We start from the raw sequence: 19907 nt of genomic DNA on the forward strand, positions 1-19907 counted from the left end.
AAGATGTTTTTTTTCAGATTTCAATCAAACAAACCATGAGCACATCCTCTGCATGTGTAACTTTTATTGTTGCTGCAGATGTAGTTTTACCGACAATTGCTGAATAAAATACACGGACTGAGCTTCAGAGTCACAATTTCCAGGAAGGCCAGAGATTACATTGGTGATTTTATAATAATATTTATAGTTCTCTGTGTGAGCATTCATGCATCTCTGTGTGCATATAAGGGAAAAGATGAGAAAGAGCGGTGGAGTTGAAAGAGTTTCTCAAAAAATGCACTAGCAGAAACTTTGATTAAAGGGATCTGAATGTTGGAATAATCATGGTTTTGAGCTGTCTTTATGTCAGCCATTCCAAAATGTTTCTTTAAAGACCATATTTTAAAATTTCTATTAAAAAAAAAATGGGAATACTTATACAGTGTACTATTCAGTAGTATTCAGAAGAAATCTGTACTGTACAGTCATTTGGGCTTTGATTTTTATTGGACAGTTCTCTAGTTGTATTTCTGGCCTCACATTTTTGTACATAACTAATACTCAACCTTATCCTGAAAGGCAGTAGCTCAGTGGTTTCACTATTGCTGGCACATTCCCACCTTGCCTCAGGTCCTCACAGCACGTTGGGGGCTCTTCCTTCAGGGCCAGTATTGGTTTTGTCTGCAGGGTCAGTCGGATCCAGAGGTTTTTGGATCCACAGAGCTCAGATGCTGATATGGCAACAGGGGAGGGGTGTTTATGTGCAGGACAGGGAGGGGGAAAGCAGGACAGATTGTTTGGTGTCTGCCTGTACTTGGGTCTGCCTGTACTTGGGTCATCTCCAAATGATTATGAAACCTCAGCCTAAGCTGAATTGCATTCCTGGTTGGATTTCTGTTCTTTGTGAGATTCAGAGCTTGACTCCGTGTGAATTACCCGTTTGGAGCTGCAGCACGTTGTTATCTTGCACCTGTTGTAGTTGTTTTGTGGTAACAGCAAAGGTGGAAGATCAAAGAGAAGCAACAACTTTCAAGTGTCAGGTTTTTGTCCCCTCTCTTTTTGTGTACAGAACTTGTGCTGTAAGTGCAGGCTCAGGTCAGCAGACTGGAATGCAGTGGCTGCAGACAGCCAGACGTCCCCAGTATAGATTTATAAATGGGCTTTGGGAAAGGTGGAACGTTTTATAGGTCCTGCCTTCATTAAACCTTAACTGTATGATGATCAGAACTCGGTGTGCATTTTGTTAGGGCTAAGAACATTTTGGAGAAAAAAATAATAGGAGGATATAGTAAATGCACACACACTTTATCTGATTTTTCAGAGAGCAACCAGGTGTGTTAAAGCTACTTCTGCTGTACTTAAAATGCCCTTAGTTGTGAGGAATCTGGCAGCCTGGTGGATCATGTCAGTGATCCAATACAATTCTAACAGTAATCTCCTACCACCATTACTTTGCTTAGTATACAATTACACTTATTTGGGTTGGGGGGAGTGGTGTTGGTGCCAAACATTCAAAGCAGATTTGTGGGCTTTGACAAAGCTGACTTTACAAAAAAACCACTGTAAATTAAAACTATTCATTTTATTAATAAAGCAACATAGATTTCATATAGATACAGCTATACATAAATATATCTAGTTTCTTATATAAAGAGAAAAATTACACTGTCTGTCTGCATATATGTTCTTATAGCATTTTGAATTGGGATTAATGGATATTCCAGTATCTGCAAAGATTTGATAGGATATCAAACATGAAGACAGTGATGGTGCAGCACTCAGTTTCTGTCCCTTTGGCTTCCCAGCATTGGTGCTGAGGCCGGGCAGACTGTGGGTTTTTACCACCATTGATGGTGATATCCTCATGCTATTGAGGGTTCCCTTGTTTCTCCAGAGGAATCCATGATCAGTTGCAAGTACATCTGATGGTGATTTCACATCCATCAGTTGTTTTGGTGGATGAAAAAAAGCTTAACCCGTGGACATGCTGCTATCTTTAGTTAATAATTTAACGTTTAATAATGTTGCTGAAGTAGAAAAAAAATTATAAGGCATGCTAGTGGGTAAAAATGGTTATTAGGGTAATGATGTATTTAGTAGGCAGTTTGCCCTCTCCTTGATATGTCTGATAGTTCACATGCATTAGACACTCAGCATGTGGATATATAATGGTTCTGAGGTTTACTTTTCTCATAGACTCAAGTAATACAGAGATTGCGCATTCTCTGTGCACAGAAAACACTGTAAACCTCTTCATCCATCTGCTGGGTCTGAATGTTAAAGTTCTTTGAGCTGGAAATGCAGGATCTGGTCAGGCTACAGAAGCAAATATAAACAATGTTCACAGATTTCAGCAGAGTTAAAGTGAATCTCAGCATGATTTGAACTGATCTTGTGGCTTATTTGGAAAATTACAATAAAACCCAAGATCGAATTCTCTACCTGACTCAGTTTCCTGTTGATGGAATCCTTTTAGACTCTTCTCTAATTTAACAGTGTATTTTTATTAAAGCCAAGCATACCAACATCAATTATCCAAGCTGCATCTAATTTCCTTCAACTTTTTTTTTCCTTTTGCTGCCAATGGATTAGAAGGCCTGATTAAAATTCCGCTTGAGAGCTGAAAAGCAGATCCTTAAATGAGAATGTCTGAGTTAGGAATTAAAATATCTGTACTGGACATAATATCCTCCTCCTTATCTCTAATAATGTAAACACACTTGGTTAAGTTGATCTGTCACATGTCTGGTGCAATGTCCCTGAATTAGGAGGATGAATTAGAAGGGGTGGAATGGAGTGTGTGGCTTGTCCCACTGTTAGAATCTATCACTAGTGTGTTTTAGCACCAAATTGCTTTGCACAGAGATATCTCTGCCACAGGGGTTAATGTGATAAGAATTTGAAGGGCTCCATTTTTTCTTTTATGTTGTTTTACTTCATAACAGCAGGAAAGGTTTTGTATGCACAAGCAATAGGAGCAAGGCAGAGGAAAGGCCTTCTAAGCTTTTACTCTTGGTAGCTTCTGCAGAGTTAAGGATTTTGTAACACAAAGGTGAAATAAATAATTGCAATGGCATCACCAACTTAATATCCAGTAAAGCCTGAACTGGTAAATGAATGTATTTAACATGACATGAAAGTGTCAAATCCATAAGAAAGAGTTATAAAATAAATTAAATTGTATGTTCTGGTTTGACTGGGTTATAAATTTCCTTCTGATGCCCAGTGTACCTTGCCTGGGATGAGGAAGCCATGCCATGAGCCACATCCAGGCTGTTACTGTGCAGGCTCCATGAACTGAAAAGGTTGGTGTCATGTACTGGATCATTGTACCTAATCTCAGAGGGAGAAATTTGGCTATCACGGTTTTTATGGGAGTTTATTATTGCTCTACTTATATAGCATTAGAGTTTTTTCATGCTCTGAAGTCTTAATTGGATAACTAACTACACTGCAAATAGTAAGAGGAGACAAGAAGCAGGGGGAGGCAGTGTCCTGGCACATCAACACTACATCAGAGGTGGTGTCTAATAAATTTGAGAGGAGAAAATGGGGCTATGTCCCACATGCTCAGATGGAAGCTGTTTTGACCACTTTTGGGTGGCATCATGAAAAATCTTAGAGCTGAAAGGAGCAGCAGGTGATGAGCGAGATGTCAATGACGTGGTCCCGTTGCCAGCTTCATTTTATGACTGTGGTGTGAGCACTGGAGTTCAATTTTTGAGCAACCTGGTCTAGTGGAAGATGTCTCTGCCCATAGCAGGGGGTTGGAACAAGATCATTTTTAAGATCCCTTCCCACTCAAACCGTTCCATGTTTCTGTGATTCAGTGGTATGATGCAAACACTGCATTTACACCAGTAAATGAGGTTCTTGCAGTCTAGAGAACTGCTTAAGGACTGAGATAATTTCTCGTGGGAAGTAAAGCATTTGTTGAGCTGCCTTGTTTCCCTTTGGTACTGTGGATGGCAGTGTTAGTGCCAGTGGTGAGCCTTCAGTCTGTGCGTGTGACTGCACATCACAGGAGTTAATTGTCACGTTTTGTCTGCAGAGGAAATATTAAAGCTGATTGTGCAGAGCTCTAAACGTGTGTGACCGCAGGGGATTTCCTTGGTGCTGGAATGAGTCTGGCTACCTGGAGGTGGGCACAGTGAATCCGTTCATCCGGTGCAGGGAGTTGAGCATAACTGTGGTTGACATCATGCCCAAGTGAAATCCAGTGATATTTCATTCCTTCAGACCTAATCCCTTCTTTATCTTGTCGGTTTTTTGAGTCAACATGATTCTGGCAAAGCTGGTTTGTGACACCCAGTGAAGCTTGTTGTAGAGCACCCCAAGAGCTGTGGATTAGCCCCACTGTGGAATGAGAAACAGCACAACCACAACCTTATGGTGACCTCCTCAGCATAATAAGGCATGGTTGGAAGTCTGGTATATGTGCTTGGGTTAATATTATACTAACTTAGCAAGTGGAAAGAAATTATATTAATATCTTGTATGTATTAATGTCTTGTATGTTGTGCAGGGTAATTTAATTGTGAATTAGGTGCAGAAATTGCAGTTTCCAGAAACTGATGAATAGCAGTTTTTCGAGGTTATCAGTTAACCTGTTGTAATGAATGCTCTTCATTACATGCCTCTCCTTGTTAATTAGAAGGGATTTTTACTCCTCTTTATCAAGTCAGGGCAAGTATATTACCTTTTCCTCTGTACTGCTTTTGATAAAGTGAAGATCCAGATTGTTTTGTGAAGTGTCCACATGAATATTTCATTGCATGTGCATCACACATTCCTACACTATTGTCTGAGCTCCAACCTCTGATTCAATACATTTAAAAAAAAATCAAAATATTGTTTAAGCTCTTTTTATTTATACTTGCTGGTAGAAATTCACCTTTTTATGTACAATACTGTGTATATGACATTAATTACCATGCCAGTTTAGACCAAGACAATTAATCACTGCTGTACACTACAGCAACAATAGACTCAGCGTTCTCTGAGTGCAGAGGTGAAGCTTGTACCTTCCATAAATGAGAACCCGCTTGACTGAGGGTAATTTGTTCCCTGATTTGGGTCTTTTGCTTGTGTTTATTTATAAAACAAAGCCAAAACAACACATAAACAACCCCTTATTTATTTCCTGCTCGGTTTCTCTCCTCCAGGTTGAAGCAATCCTTGTAAACATATTTGGTGGGATCGTGAACTGTGCCATCATAGCCAATGGTATCACCAAAGCCTGTCGAGAGCTTGGGCTGAAAGTCCCTCTGGTGGTCAGACTGGAAGGTGAGTGCTGATGGTTTCAGACCCAAATCATCCCTCAGGTGCCCAGTAACCCACTTGGGCTTTTTTCTATCTCAAGGCTCTAAACAGATTGCTCCCACACAGTAAGAAAATGTCCAGTTCTCCAGCCATAGCATGACCTGAAGTCAATAAACTCGTGTTTCTGTAGTTGTGGTCCCTGGTGGTACTTGAAGCAGTGGAATTTTGCAGTGGAAGCATTATGGGTTTGCCTGTGAGATTTGCAATGCAAATAGGAATTATTTTGCTGCAAGTTTCTGTTTACTGAAAGGTATTTCTCTTTCAAATGATTTTTTTTTTGCTGAATGCAATTCCATTATTGCTAAACCTGCAGCAAAGTATAGTTTCCTTAAGTTTACTCCAATCGCGTAATTAAAAGAAAGATGTTTGAAACAGTATTTGTGAGAGAGAAATTACTGTAGCATATTCCTCTGCCCAAATACCCAATCCAGCTAAAATCCATTTAAAACCAGAAGATTTGGTAATGGTAAGGAATATTTTTTTTTTAGTACATCCAACATTGTTACACAAGAAACAAGAAAAGCAATAGAGGGGTGAGGGCGAGCACTCTTTGGCAGTTTCAAGCTTTACTATAATGGCAGTGGGTGTGGAGTTCTGCCTCTAATTTCTGAGAAGTGCCCTGAAGGAGGGAGGGAGGGAGATTCTTCTGCCCTTGTGTGAAAAGTGCTTTGATTGCAATCAGCACACAACTCTGGTAGGCTTAAAACATTTCCTTTTGGCTAAGTGGTTTTGGAAAACAGAAGAGTTTCTGGGAGTTTTTTAAGGCCTCTTCCTCAAAACCATCAATATTCACGTTTGGGTTTGTGTAAAGAGCATAAAATGTCCTATCATTCAACATTGGTGATGAAAGGAGGAAATGCATCCCTTTATGGACCTGAGATACAAAACTGTAGTGGTTTTTTACACTATGATAGAAGGGTGAGGAAAATATGTTCTGAATACACCAGACTTCTTCCTTTTCAAAGTATAACACCACCAGGACTCCTGAATGTGTAGATTAGCCACAAAGCCCTTTGGTTAGGGGGATACTTATTTTATCTTTCATGAGAAAGGGGGTTTTCCCATCCCTCATTCTCATGCTACACTACATGTGGTGGCATGATTTTTGCTGTGGTAAGTGCAGGGAAATTTAAGTACTCTAAAATGGATTTTAGAAACGTTGCGAAAATTTTCTTTGGATGATGCAGCACCAGTCAACATGTTAAGAGACTAAGTAAATAGTTTAATATGGATGAAGGAGAGACTGATGGATGTTGGTTAGAAGCAGGAAAGTTTAATAATACAAAATCTCATTGTTTATCAGCTCTAGGCGATGTTATTTAGCTTTTTGTCATAGCAAGAAAACTTTTCCTGTCTGTCATAGCTGGGAAAAAGTTTATCTGTCAGATCTGCAAGACTGCTCATCTATTGTAGCTACTGTTTTTTAAGTGAAGATATTGAAAAAGCCGTTAGTTTTCCTTATGAACAAGATGTTTCTACTGCAATATTTGAAACTCCTGTAAGAAAAACAAGCAAATCAACTTGCTCATTTTAAACTGCAGTCCGCCGGGTCTGCCACTGGGTTTGCTTGACCTTTCTCCAGTAATTTTGATACTTCCATGATTGTATACAAAAAAGAGTGACTTTTTTTTTTTTTTTTAACATGACTTCTGAGAGATTACAAGAGGCAAAACTGGGCTGAATGACAAGAGTCCCAGTGCTACTGCACTGCAGAGTTTGTGTGGAAGAGAAGGTGAGGAGCAGGAATGCTTCTCCCTGGAGGTTGCAGAGGTGCCTGTTCCTCTCATGCCCCTGATGTTTGACTCGTTTGCTGCTTCATGCACAGAGATCAAAGCTGAGTTGTTAGAACGTTGAACACAGACTTTGATGCAAATATCTTTTGGTGACCATCTTCCTGAGGCTGCTCACTCTGTACTGATTTACTACTTCACTCTTGGTAATAATGCTTCTCCTGGACTAGTTGCTGACTCTGGAGATGGTAATACCATGGGGTTTTTTTTAGGAAACTCAGTGCCATAATAATACAGCAAAGCTCCAACTTTTGCATAATCTTTGTCGCAGAAGGTTTTAATTCCTTCTTTCATTTCTAGTTCATACTAAACAAAGAGCTGTGATGTTTACAACCTTCAGATGTTGGACTTAGAAATTGTTAGATAGCAACTCCTGCTTTCTCTGCCTCCTTAATCACCCAATCAGGCAATCTATCTATCTGTTTATCTATCTATCTGTCTATCTATCTATCTATCTATTTGGTCCTTTTAATCTTTTCTCAGAAATCAATCCCTCTGGATCCTTAATCGTCACTGTTGTTCTTCTTTGAACTCACACCGGGTTATTTAAACGTATAAGGATTTTGAATTAATAATGAGTACTGTGGAAGTAATAAAACTACCCCAGACTTTTTAAAACATCACTGATAACATTTTACAGTTCAAAAGGAGAAAAAAGGGGCAAGCAGTCTTTTGGATTTCCATTTTGAACATTTTTCCAACAGAAGGTTTGTGATTATTTCCATAAATCTAGCAGATTTGTGACCTGCACTTTAAAGGCTCTTTGCCTGCGTGCACTGTACTACAAGTGTCTTGATGACTAGAGTTTTAATCAGTCAAATCTGTCTTGATTTAGTAGGATTCTGTGGACAAATCTTTGTTCTCAGTTGTATAATAATTACAAGCCATTTTACCAGTGGATAAAGAAGGGATTACTCTCCTCTTTGAAAATGGTAACTTTATAATTACATATGTTTGCTTCCCTTATCAGTAAAGAACTCACCAGCTGAGACACAGGATTATTGTTTAAAAAGCTCATGGACAAATGGAGAAACCACATATTTCAGTTTTTATCTTTTTCAGATCGAAAACTGACTGCTGCTGGGTTTATGCAGGATTTTTTTCCCTTTAAAATGTAATGTACTTAAGTTTTGTGAAAACTAGCTGGGAGTGCTGAGCAGAAGCCAAAACTTGTTTCTTGTTTATGTAGCTCAGAGCTAGATGAAAAGAAGGGAGAATAAAAAAGAATTGTGAATTACATATCTTCTTCCTATGCTGGAAATTATACGTTCTTTCTCTTTCAAGAAGTGAATTTTGTGCTTCTTTGGTCACAGGACAAGAAGAATTGGGAGGAATTAGAACTACTTAATATGTTGAAACTCTGCTAGGAGCAAGTTGGCTTTTATTCAAACATCTGACTCAAAAATTTCTTTTTATATATTCCAGTTTTGTGATTAGTGACCTTCTGTGTTTTTTAGAATCTAAATATTTATTTAAAATATTCAGAAATCTTTTACACACAAATTAGGTTTTGCTACAGCTTGTGTATCTCACTCACAAGTATGGTTTAGTTTGTAGGTCTGATTTTTTGATTGTTAGTATCCCAAATTGCCTGTCAAGAGAGAGGGATGGGGTGTTGCAGAGTCACACTTCTGCAGGGGGGGATTTGGCTCTCAGTACACTCAGCACTGCAGCAGATCAAAGCTGGAACCTTGCTATTGGTAGTGTAACATGGGCACAACTTGTTCATGTCTAATATTTTTTGACATTCTGCATATTGTGAATTTTTTGCTATAGCGGGATGTTCTGGGTAAATCAGATTATTTTACATGTTAGTCTTCTTTAGTATATTCCAAATGCATATTACTTATCTCCTTATATCTTATTTACCTGAAAAGCCAGAAATGGCATTGCAGACTCCTGCATCCTCTGCAGCCATCAGCATTAAACAGTGGCAATTTAGCCTGTTCCTAATGGTTTTATGGCAGTGCAAGTGAATAAAGGAACATTATCCAAATCCTGCATACAAAGTGTGATTGGGGGTGTTTTATTTGTTTGATTTTCTTTCAGCCTCTGCAGTTCTTACAATGTGTGTTGGTATAATCTTACCATTTATAGAAACATGCTTAGACAGAATATTTATGACTAGGATTTGTTGGTAATGAGTTGAATATATTTGCTACAGATAGCAGAGATTTGAAGGCAATGGAAGTGTAAAGGTGAGAGATTGCATGTACACAGACTGAGAGGTTGTTTCAGAACCCAGGTTTCAGCAGGAGGGTGTTTAGATTACAAAGCCTGGAGGCAAATGCTGTTAAAATTCATCTTTCCTGGTTTTCCATGGAGTGTCATTGACAGTAATATGTGTCAGAAGGCAAAAAACTTCTTTTCCTTGTTAGAAAGCCATTCCCTTAATAGAGTCCAGTTTGGAAAAAAAAAAAAAAAACCCTACAAAAAAGCAAACCAAAGCAAAGAAACAAAAAACCCAACAACAACAAAAGCCCCTCAGCCTTCAGTCCTCTGAATTTTCTGTTCTCAGTTGGCTGCAGCACAGGTGAAGGGCAGGTTATTCTGGTAGTCTGGGTATGGGATTCTGTTTACAGTTCTCTGACACCATCCAGTGGCAGGAGGTTAATGTTGGAATAGTGGGATTCTTTATTTGTTTATTTTACCGACTATTGCCTCAAGACTCTTTGTAGATTCCTAAACGTTTCCAGTGTTTTCTGAATGTTTACTTTTCAATCTCTTACCTCTGCTTTCAGCAGGCTCTTGTTATAATTTCCATATTCTCCACATAGCTAAAATACTTAATCACAATGAGATAAAAAGCCATCACTTAAAAGAAAATTACAGCAAAGGAAATGCTTGCTGAACAATGTGTTTAGTTGTATGGCTTGCCTATAAAAGTATTTTATTTAATAAATACAAAATGTACTCTTACTCTTTTGACTGCAGTAAGATTTATTTTTTTTTTTTTAGCTTTCATCTTTTCATTTCCCTGCATAAACTCCCCCTCCCTTCTTAGGGGCCTGTGTTTTGTATTGATTTTGTAATGCATGTTAGACAAGTGGTGTGGAGAGCAATCAATGCAGTGCAGAACAGATCCAATGTATTGGACCCGTTAGTAAATTAATATTGGCCACTTAGTGAAGAGCAAAAGTTAGTTTTAAGTACATGGCTATCACAAACAGCGCAATAATTTTTCTCTGTGGGAAAATTTCCAGGAAAATTTACCTCTTTCCATTTTTTTCCTCCTCACAACTCTTTATCTTGTAGAATCCTGTTTGAAAGATCGGTACAATCTCAACTGCTTTAAATGTTTATCACACTTGTATCTCAATAATAGACAAAACCTTCAAGGCTTGATGGGAATCACTGTACAAATGTGAGGGACTTAACAGAGAAGAGGACCTTGGCAATGCCTCCTGCCTCCCCTGTGCAGTGCTGTGCTGACAGGCAGCAGCCTCCACGTTATCTCCTACAGGATGGTTGAACAAAAATCTAATCTTATGCTCTTTTTTGCCTGTGATATTATTTTTTTCTATAGGAAAAGTTCTGTACAGTTCTGGATGTTACCAAGCAACCAAATCCCCCTTCTGTCAGAGATTTCAGATGTCTTTGACCTTCCTACACAAGTCCTACAGTGCGTCCTCTGCATATCGATGGGAAGCACGACCTGTTCTGCCAGTGCCTTTTACACAGGGAGCAGATGGGGTCCCACATTCCTCTTCCCAACACCTGCCTCTCCCATCACAAAGTGCTGGGCCTGCTGTGACAGGGATGTCTTTGCTCCCTTTCAGTGCCAGGAGTGGGAATCCTGACTTGAGCACGCTGATGAAACAGGCTTTTGAAATTCTCCACTTCTGTTGTACCATTTCAGACGTTTTATGAAGTCTGCCAAGAAAAAAAAAAAATCATCCTTTAAAATGAGCATTCTGGAAGCTGCAGAGTAAAGAGTCTGCTTCTTGCTTGGTTAATAATTAAGGGTATAATTAGTGTATAGCTCCAAATATAATTAAAATTCATTTTGCTAGGTCTAGGAATTACAAAGTAATTAAGCATTTTGACATGGCAAATGAACAAGGAACATGACATAGAGGAGGGGGATAGGAATGATTCTAAAGAGGATCAGCTCAGGACCTTGTGCTTCTGGCCAGTGTGTGATCCCAAAGTGTGGATTCTGCTTCCTCAGTAGGATATCTGACTCCAGGTTCTTCTGTGGACAGAACGTAGCAGTGATCAAAAGTGCCACCCAGCTTTGCTGGAGAAAGCTCTGGGGATGTCAGATTTTCTGGTTTTCCTTGGTTTTCCAAAAACAATGAGCTAAAATAAATGGGAAGGTGAGGTGATCTGCTTGTCTTTTATATGAGTGTGAGCAGTGAGGAAAATGAACTTTTCTGAAATATCTTTTTCAGTTTGGGGGCTTTTCTCCTTTCCTGTGCATGTGTTCTGTTGACTAAAGTTGAGCTTTTTACCTACAAAATGGAGCCCTTGTCTTTTGTATCTGTACAGTCTCCTTTGAGGTGGGGCAGATGTGGTACTCAGGGACATGGTTTAGTGATGGACTTGGCAGTGCTGGGTTTACAGTTGGACTCGATGATCTTAAGGGTCTTTTCCAGCCTAAATGATTCTGTGATTGTAGTAATTTAGTGCAGAGGAGAGGAGGGAATGGTGTCATGCTGAATACTTCAGGGATCTCTGTGTTCCCCCTTTTTAGCAGAAATCCAAAAGCATATTCAAGAGCAGCTCAAAACCAGTTGTATTTTCAGGATTACCCACATATTTGCCTTTCCTTAGCCTATTTTGCAGCTTTCAGTTACCATGGACGAATTTTAGTTATTGTTGACTTTCTGCTGCTGATTAGCTGTAGCTGATTGTGGCTAATAAGTGTGTTAGATCTGAGTGTCCTAGAGGCCTGATCCATGGTCCATTATCCACTGCTCTTGCTGGATGTCCCTGCTGACTCTGGTGGATGCTGGATTGACCCTTTAATCTTCACAAAACCCCTGTGGTGCATACAAGTGCTATTATCAGATTGCATTGTCTGTCACAATTGTAATTGAAATTACAATTCTTCCTTCTCAACTCAGTCTAAACCACTGATTGAATCTGTTGTTAAACTGAAATGATGTGTAGTTTGAAGCATTAACTGCTTTTATAGAGATGTGCTAGAAGACATTCATTTATTCATTAATATTAATTACTGATTATAGTCAGTATTCTTTTATAGGAACAAATGTCCATGAAGCCCAACGCATTCTGAGTGAAAGTGGACTCCCCATCACATCTGCCAAGGACCTTGAGGATGCAGCAAAGAAGGCAGTGGCTAGTGTGGCCAAAAAATAACACCCTGAAGATTATTCTTATGGAAAGACATCATTCCTGTTGTTATTTCAGAGGATTAGTGGAGTTTTTCTAAGCAGTTGTCAGGTTTGGTGGACCTAATTTGTGATACGTGGCCAACTCAGGCCTTAGGCTTGCAAGTTAGGCTTCAGAACTTTTGCAGCTACAATCTTGAGAAGTTTTTATGTCTTTATCTAATTTTGGTAATTTTGTTACAATTGTAATAAGTAATACTTCATAGATTTCTTTTTTGTCTCTCCTTCCAAAATCGTTACTGATAAACTCATGATAAGGTACAATAATTAATAATTGACTTGTATCAACAGGATTATTCTTTAATCAAACACCTGTAGGTCACCTATTTCACAATATTTTAATTAATCTTTTTATATTGTAAAGCGTCGGCAAACTAACGGGTTTATATTTTTATGGACTTTTAGAATAATGTAAAAAATTGTGCTTACAATACCTATTTTTATTAAAATGAATGATGTTTATTTTCTTTTTTTTTAACAACCACTGATTTTGCCTTAAGACAATTTCCTTTTGTTGATGCCAAAGTATACCTCACGATAGGAAACGGGATTAAACAGTTGGTAGTGAAAAGACCTTCCACTCTTTTACTGTGCCTGTAAGCCTGTGAAATGTGATTCATTTATTTTCTAGTTTTTGGAAATGAGGTGCAGTATTTCTAGGTGTAGCAGGGCCATACAGGGAGCTCCAGGAGGATGAGTCTGCCAGCAGGAAAATGGCTGCTAACTTTTTGAGATAACCTCTTTCGTAAGTTTGTCACTGCCGTGAGGTTTTAAAATAAGATGAGAAACTGAAGCAGTTTTCTGCCCAGGAGCATGGAGTATTCTTCAATTGATTTAACTTCCAAAAACCATTTCTGATTTATTTGGAATAAAACACAAATGAACTTTTCCATTTTTAAGGTATTTGATTTCTCAGGCACCAGGAACAAGGAAAAAAAAAAAAATCTGAGTTTCAGTACTCAGATATTGACCAACATTTATTTTGATTGTATCTTCTTTTGTAACAGTCAAAATTCAAGCTGTTAATTACACAAATCATTCATTCAGGGAACAGAAGGCGATAGCAAACAGCTCGTGTAACTAAAGAACTCGGTACAAATCTGACTCAGCCCAGGACTTATGTGCTGAAAATCATCGATAAATTTGAACAGTGAACAAATGAAGGGATATTATGATCTGGTCTTGTAAATGGGCAGAGAGGTAAAAATTTGTGTAATAAATTCTTAATTGTGATTTTTTTTGAGTGGCTCTAATCAATACTGTGTTCCACTTAGAAAAATGTAAATAAATTTCTCATGACATTTCCACTAGAACTGTTACATTCAAAATAAATTATCTGCACCAATCTTTGGCTCTTGACACAAAGAGTGTAGATAGGTTGCTATCATCAATTCCTGCAGGTTTTTTGTTCTCCATTCCTTTCTCTACATATTGCTTAAGGAAAAAACGTATGACCATTAGAAGAGCAATAAATATGCCACGAGGTGTGTGGTTATTGATGGAATGAAGGAGAAGGGTGTCGTTAGCAGCTCCCTGGAAGGTGCATAAAAGCACAGACCTCTCTGAGGGAAGAGATGTTTACCTCACCACAATATATAAAACAGTCTCACTCTATTTTGTATATTTTAATACTGGAAACAGAAACATTCTGTGGAAGAACTGTTTGTGCAGTGTTGTCTCACGCTGTGTCTCTTAATTGTGGTCTCAAAACTATTCATTATGTGTGTACACAATTACTATTCTGCAAAGATTAATGCTATGTACACAGTTTCATCAAATAAATGTAAAAAGTAACATGTTTAATGACTTTGTCCTTTCTATAAAATAGAAAACTACTTAATTTGTCTGTTGCATTCTGTGTTCCTCCATTCAACATTTTGTGACAGGTGGGTGAAATCAAATGCATGGGAATTTAGTTTCAGTCAGGTAATATTGCTATGCTCTTATATACCTTTTGTCTAAAAAAGTAGATCTCTTTATCTCTATATATTTTTTCTTATACGTAGGCTAATGACAGTGCATGCAAGTTTTATTCCTCTTAAGCCATATACACAATAGAACAGTATAATTGTTATTTTTTAGATGTAATATCAAAAATTCTCTGATTTTTCTGGTTTGGTATCTTTGCAGGTTTGTCATTTCACTTGTGCCAGGCACTGTGGAGTGGCTGCAGCCAGAGGCTCTGGCTGTGCCCAGCCAGCGCATTGTGGTGTTGTGGACTGGTTGGTTTTATTTGTACGGGTCATTTCTCTGCATGTGGAAATGTGTAAAGTTACTTTTGGTCTCCCTGGGAAAGGCATTTTGGTTGCACTTCCTGTGATTTTTTGGCTGTTACAAATTGCACTTGAACGTGGTGCCTGGAAGGGACTTTGACTTTGCCTTTGCTCAAGCACACAGAGACACAAGTTGTCAAGAGTGTGGTTTGCTTCCCCAGCAGCTTTGTGTCTACCTGTCTGATGCCCCCCACCTCTACAGGGACCCCTACTCTGCTCCCCCAGCCTTGGACAGCTCAACCCCAAAGCAGAGAAATGCCCCCCTGCACAAACCAAACAGCAGCATAAGCAGTGGGTAAATTCCAGTTAATCCCCTCTGTGAAAGTGGGGATTAATTAGCTTTAAATCTGGAAATTTCAACCTGCGTTAATAAAACCGTGTAGGACGGGGGCACTTGGAAGGCAAAAAAGGGGGAAACTGTTAATGCTGACACTGTGTTAGGTCTTTAACAAGACACCTTTGTATTCTCTCACAGAAAGTGTAACAGCTGGGAGTTCGGGAGTAATGTCCTTAACGAGCGCTGACTATCCCATTTGTCAGGCCTGTGCTTCCCTGCATCCGGAAAAGCAGCTGGTGTCGTGCAGAATTGCTGTGATTGGAGCAGCATGTCAGTGCAAATCAGTCACCAGATGAGATCCCAAGCAGGGCTGTCTGCTCGCCCTGCCCTCCAAGGTGAGCGGTGCCTGGTGGCCTTGGGGCTTTTCAGACCTGGGCACCTACAATAATATCCTCTGGTTATTGTGTGTCAGGTTGGCCTGGATGGTTCCCTTGTGCTGAGAGCTGAGCACAGGACTTAAGAGTGGCCTGAAAGACTGGGCTGGAAGAGCCAGGAAGTCTGTGTGCACAGCACCAGGCACCAGCCAAGCCATGTCCTCTGATAAAAGCTGTCAACAGAAATCCCAAAACCTCCTGGGCTTAGTGCTTTATTCCATGCCATGTAGAATGCAAGCATTCAGTGCTGCTGTAAGCCTCAACTGATTGTGAGATTTCATTCCTTGTTTTTGCTGCCTCTCAGGAAATTGGAGTCTCTTTTGAAGTCAAGGTCAGCTGTAGCAAGGGACAAGTGGGAGAAAGCAGGTCATTGCACATTTCAATTTCTCATCTCAAATTCTTTCCCATTCTTCTACTAAACTTACTGGATTTTTTTCTCACTTTTCCACTCACAGAGCTCTCTCCCTGTTCTTCCTCTCTATTTGTGGCGTCATCCTCAAAACTGGCTGAGCCCACACTGCTGGGTTTTGCCTGGTTTGTGTGGTTGGGCTGGGTGGCCTGGATCTGGATATGCTGTGTGAGCATCCAGCTGCCTGCCTGGGAGCTGGGTGTGCTCTGGTCAGCCCATCTGGCAGTGCCAGGCTAACACCCTGCTACCAGCAGGCACCAGTGACAGGGTGTGCACCAGCCTGGAAGCCATCCTGGAATCCTCTCAGTGCCTCTTCCTGGCCTGTCCAGCCCTGACTGCAGAGGCAAAGACCTCAACCTCCTGTGTTCTCCTCCTGCTTCTGTACAACAGGAATAAAAGCAGGAGCAGAAAAGGGCTGAGGAGCATTTTACTTGCCCATTCAGGAGTGCTGGGCTCTGAAACAGGACTGTGTTTCAGAGAGGTTGTAGACAGACATGTTCAGAAGAGATGAGAGGAGTGAAAAGTGTAGGAAAGCTTGGTAGGCATGTAAAGAGCTGCTCCAAAGGGAGAAGGAATACTCTTCTTCCAGGAGAAATAGTCTCCCCAAGTCCAGTGTGGACAGGACAAGCAGTGAGGAGCTTTGACTGTGGTAAGGGACATTGAGGTCAGCCCTGTAGCCATGAGGTGAGCCAAGGAACAGGCTGTGAAATCATCAATGGGTGCTTTTTAGAGTTAGATGAGCATCTGTCAGGGATGGCTTAAGAAGAGTTGATTTTTGCCTCAAGGCAGGGGGATGGATGAGGTGACCTTCCAGCCTGATCTGATAGGATTTAATGCTTGTTAGGAAGGCTTTGTTTTCTTATTTCCTTCCTAACTTTTAGGTACAGGGAGGAAAAAGAAGGACAGAACTGGTGGATTCTTAAAAGAAACTGTTTTTAATTTAGTCACCAAGAATGATCTGCAGCTGCCAGGGAAATGAAAAGCTGATTATGCAAACTCAAGACTTTCCTTAACAATGGATGTGGTGTTACTGCAATGCATAAAAGGCTGAGCAGAGAATTAGGGGTATCTATCAGCTTTAATATGTTTAATTTAAAAAGGAACAGGTTGCACCAACACTTTTTTTTTCTACTTAATGAGGCCCATTCATAAGTAGAATAACAGGATTTGCCTGTCACCCAGAGGAAATCATGACATGTGTATCTGTACTTTGGTGCAAAACTTGTGTTGATCGCAGTGATTTAAAACTTTTCCCATCCCAGCTGCAGTCAGTTTGATGTCAGGATCCTTTCATCTGGAGACAGATGCATCCTTGGTAGAATCCTCAACACGTCTGTGCCTTTGTTCAGTCTCACAAAGTACCAGCTAAAGATTAAAAATAAAAGTATACATGGATTATTTCATGTTACTCCTCAGAGATAACTGCTGTGAGAAAAAGTTTGGCTTACCCAAGACCTGGTAGCAGATTGCAGAAGGATCTCTGGTGTGTATGTGAATTTGGCCTTTTGCATTTCTGTTCCGTTCCTGTTTGTGGGTGCTGAGTGGTGCAGGGACAGCAATAGTAGAGTATTTCATAGCATATGATGCTTTCCATATCTTGGGGCCATTCCTCTGCTACAGGACTTAGAGAATTGAAGAGGAAAAAGGTTTTCTGTGTATCTTGGATCAGTGTCAGGCTGGAGACAGGACTAACATCCTTTCTGGTGTGTGGACAGACACAGGCTGATTCTAATGAGTTACCCCTTCCACATTCTGTTCCATAAGTACAAAGTGGCCTTGATGGGCAGGCAGAGGGCAGAAAGCTGGGGGGAGCTCACTGGGTGGGGATGGCAGGGTCTTCAGGGCTCTGCTTCACACATGTGTTGTACCTCACCCTGCTTGCAAGGAAGAAGCTCCTCACTGGAGTTGTGATGGTCTCCCACATCTGCCCTCCTTGTGTCATTGGAATCCTGCCACATCATCAAGAATGAGAAAGCATGAGGATAATATTCCCTTCTCCCATCACACTGGGACAGGAGATGCCTCATTCTGTACCTCCTTGTGTTTGCAAAGATGGGGGAATAACCTGGCCCTCAATTCCCAATTAAATCCATGTTAATTTGTAATGAAATCCAAGAGGGATAGCCAAACCTGGTGAGAAGGAAGTAACTGACAGAAATAGGTTGCTCCATGAATTAAGTGCTATTGGGATGTGCGGCATGATGGGTTTTGGAAACTGGGTCCTTTTTATTTAGCAGAGCAACTCTCCTGAATGCATGGGCACCTACAAGCAGGCCATCATCAAAGAGGTGACAGTGACAAAGTACTGGTAAGCAAATCTGGGAAAGGAGGGCTCAGAGAGATCAAGCATAAGAACTTTTGCATTTCTCTAGATACAGAGATGAGAAAATGAGAAATTTGATCTTTCTATTATAATCGACATAAAGAATTACAGGGCTGCAAAAGGCCACGCAGCCAAACAAAGCTGCTCCCTTTAAGTTTATTTCAAATGTCTCTCTGCTTCAGCACTGTGTCCCTCAAGACTTTCCCTCTGTAATTGTATGTGGCAGCCTCTTTAGAGTTAGATGCCGACTGCTGCTCCAAAACAGAAATAAAAAATAACAGGCAAGAAAGGGCATTGCAGCAAGTGCTTAGGAGGGATGTTCCTCCTTTGTTTCTCAGGTGGGTCAATAAAGGGGGTTAGAAAATGCTGTTTTGTTCATGAGCACTGCTCTGTTTGACTCCGTGAGCAAACATGGGCCAATACTCAGCAGCTGAGTCCCCCTAACAACTGTTTCCTTGTGCTTCCATTAAGACTTTACCCTGGAAGGCAGCACAGGTCAGGAAACAAATGGTATTCGGTGCCCTGCCTTACCTGGCTGCTGCTCAGCAAAACCTACCCTGTGCCCCAGCAATGTGGGGCCAGAGGCTGCATTCAAAGGATGTTGGCAGCAGCGTGGAGCTGATCTCCCACAGCCTCAATATCCTGGGCTGTAGGAGAGCCAGTGCTGGGGAAACAGCCAACCTGCAGCTTTGGAGGGGCTCGTGCTGTGTTTCAATTGGAGCCCAGCAGTGCCACCATTGAACATCAAAGGGCTCATTCTCACTCTGCCACCAAGCCCTGGGTGAGATGGGGTTTGCATAGCAAATGCAGGCCAACGCAGGTCCTGCCCTTGTGCACCTCTGTGCCATGTACAGACGAGCTCAAACTTTACTATGAAGGTTGTAAAACTTTTCTTTATCATTAGAAGATACCAGGCCTAAAATCCTCTGCTCCTGAGTAGGTCATTAGGATGTGCTTGACTCCCCTCTGAGATGGGTGCCAGGGAAGTGTGTCGGTGTTGGCAGCTCTGTGCAAGGAGCTCCTGGAGATGTTTGGGCAAGATGAGCTGTGAACTTGTCCCTCCTTTTTCCTCATCCTGGAGTTGATGGGGTGCACCCCTTTTGTTTTTCCATTTTTGAGGCAGACATGAGAAAAGGGCCTTTTAAGAATTGTGAGTGCATCATTCCTATTTGATGACAACAGAAATTATTAGGGCTTGCCCAGAGAAATCAGTGTTAATAGAAAGTCAGGCAAATTCCCAGTATTTCTCTAGGACTTTTTTAATCCTGTCCATTCACTGAAGTTCAGCTTCATTGATTAGCACTGCTCAGCCTGAATCCCATATTCCTGAAGTGCTGGAAAGCCCTTAGTGCCAGAGGCTTTTTCTGTTGTTTTCCCAAGTGATTTTCCCATATTGTACAGCGGGAGGAATGTGATGTGAAGATGTTAATCCCTTCTGAGTTGTGCTCTAAACAAGGATGTGCAAAACACAGGGAAAATGAAGCAGTACATTATTTTTCATTTAATTTTCCATAACTATTGTCTTGTAGCCCTGGTGAAATGCTTGACATAACACACCTCCACAGCTTGTCTGCTGAACATCTGGTGATCAGTCCTTAAATTTTCTTCAGAGAATACTCAGAGCAGAAAGTAAATTTTCTCAGACATGCAAAATGAATCTTGTCAGAGAATGAATCTTTTTTCCATGATTCCCATGATGGGAGCAGGATACTGCTGTTCTCATTCTGATGGCCATAATGCCAA

The 19907-nt window shown here is 40.5% G+C and overlaps 1 protein-coding gene across 2 annotated transcripts in view; it reads left to right on the forward strand.

Moving 5' to 3' along the window:
• Positions 1 to 14251, forward strand: part of SUCLG2 (succinate-CoA ligase GDP-forming subunit beta) — a 116328-nt gene extending 102077 nt beyond the window's left edge. For both annotated transcript variants that reach the window (XM_064667230.1, XM_064667231.1), the window contains 2 exons: positions 5145 to 5265; positions 12301 to 14251. In XM_064667230.1, the coding sequence (XP_064523300.1) occupies positions 5145 to 5265; positions 12301 to 12416 (237 nt within the window). In that variant the 3' untranslated portion in view covers positions 12417 to 14251. The remainder of the gene's footprint in view (positions 1 to 5144; positions 5266 to 12300) is intronic.
• Positions 14252 to 19907: the final 5656 nt, after the last annotated feature.

This window comes from Pseudopipra pipra, chromosome 11 (genome assembly GCF_036250125.1).
Source record: "Pseudopipra pipra isolate bDixPip1 chromosome 11, bDixPip1.hap1, whole genome shotgun sequence".
NCBI lineage: Eukaryota > Metazoa > Chordata > Aves > Passeriformes > Pipridae > Pseudopipra > Pseudopipra pipra.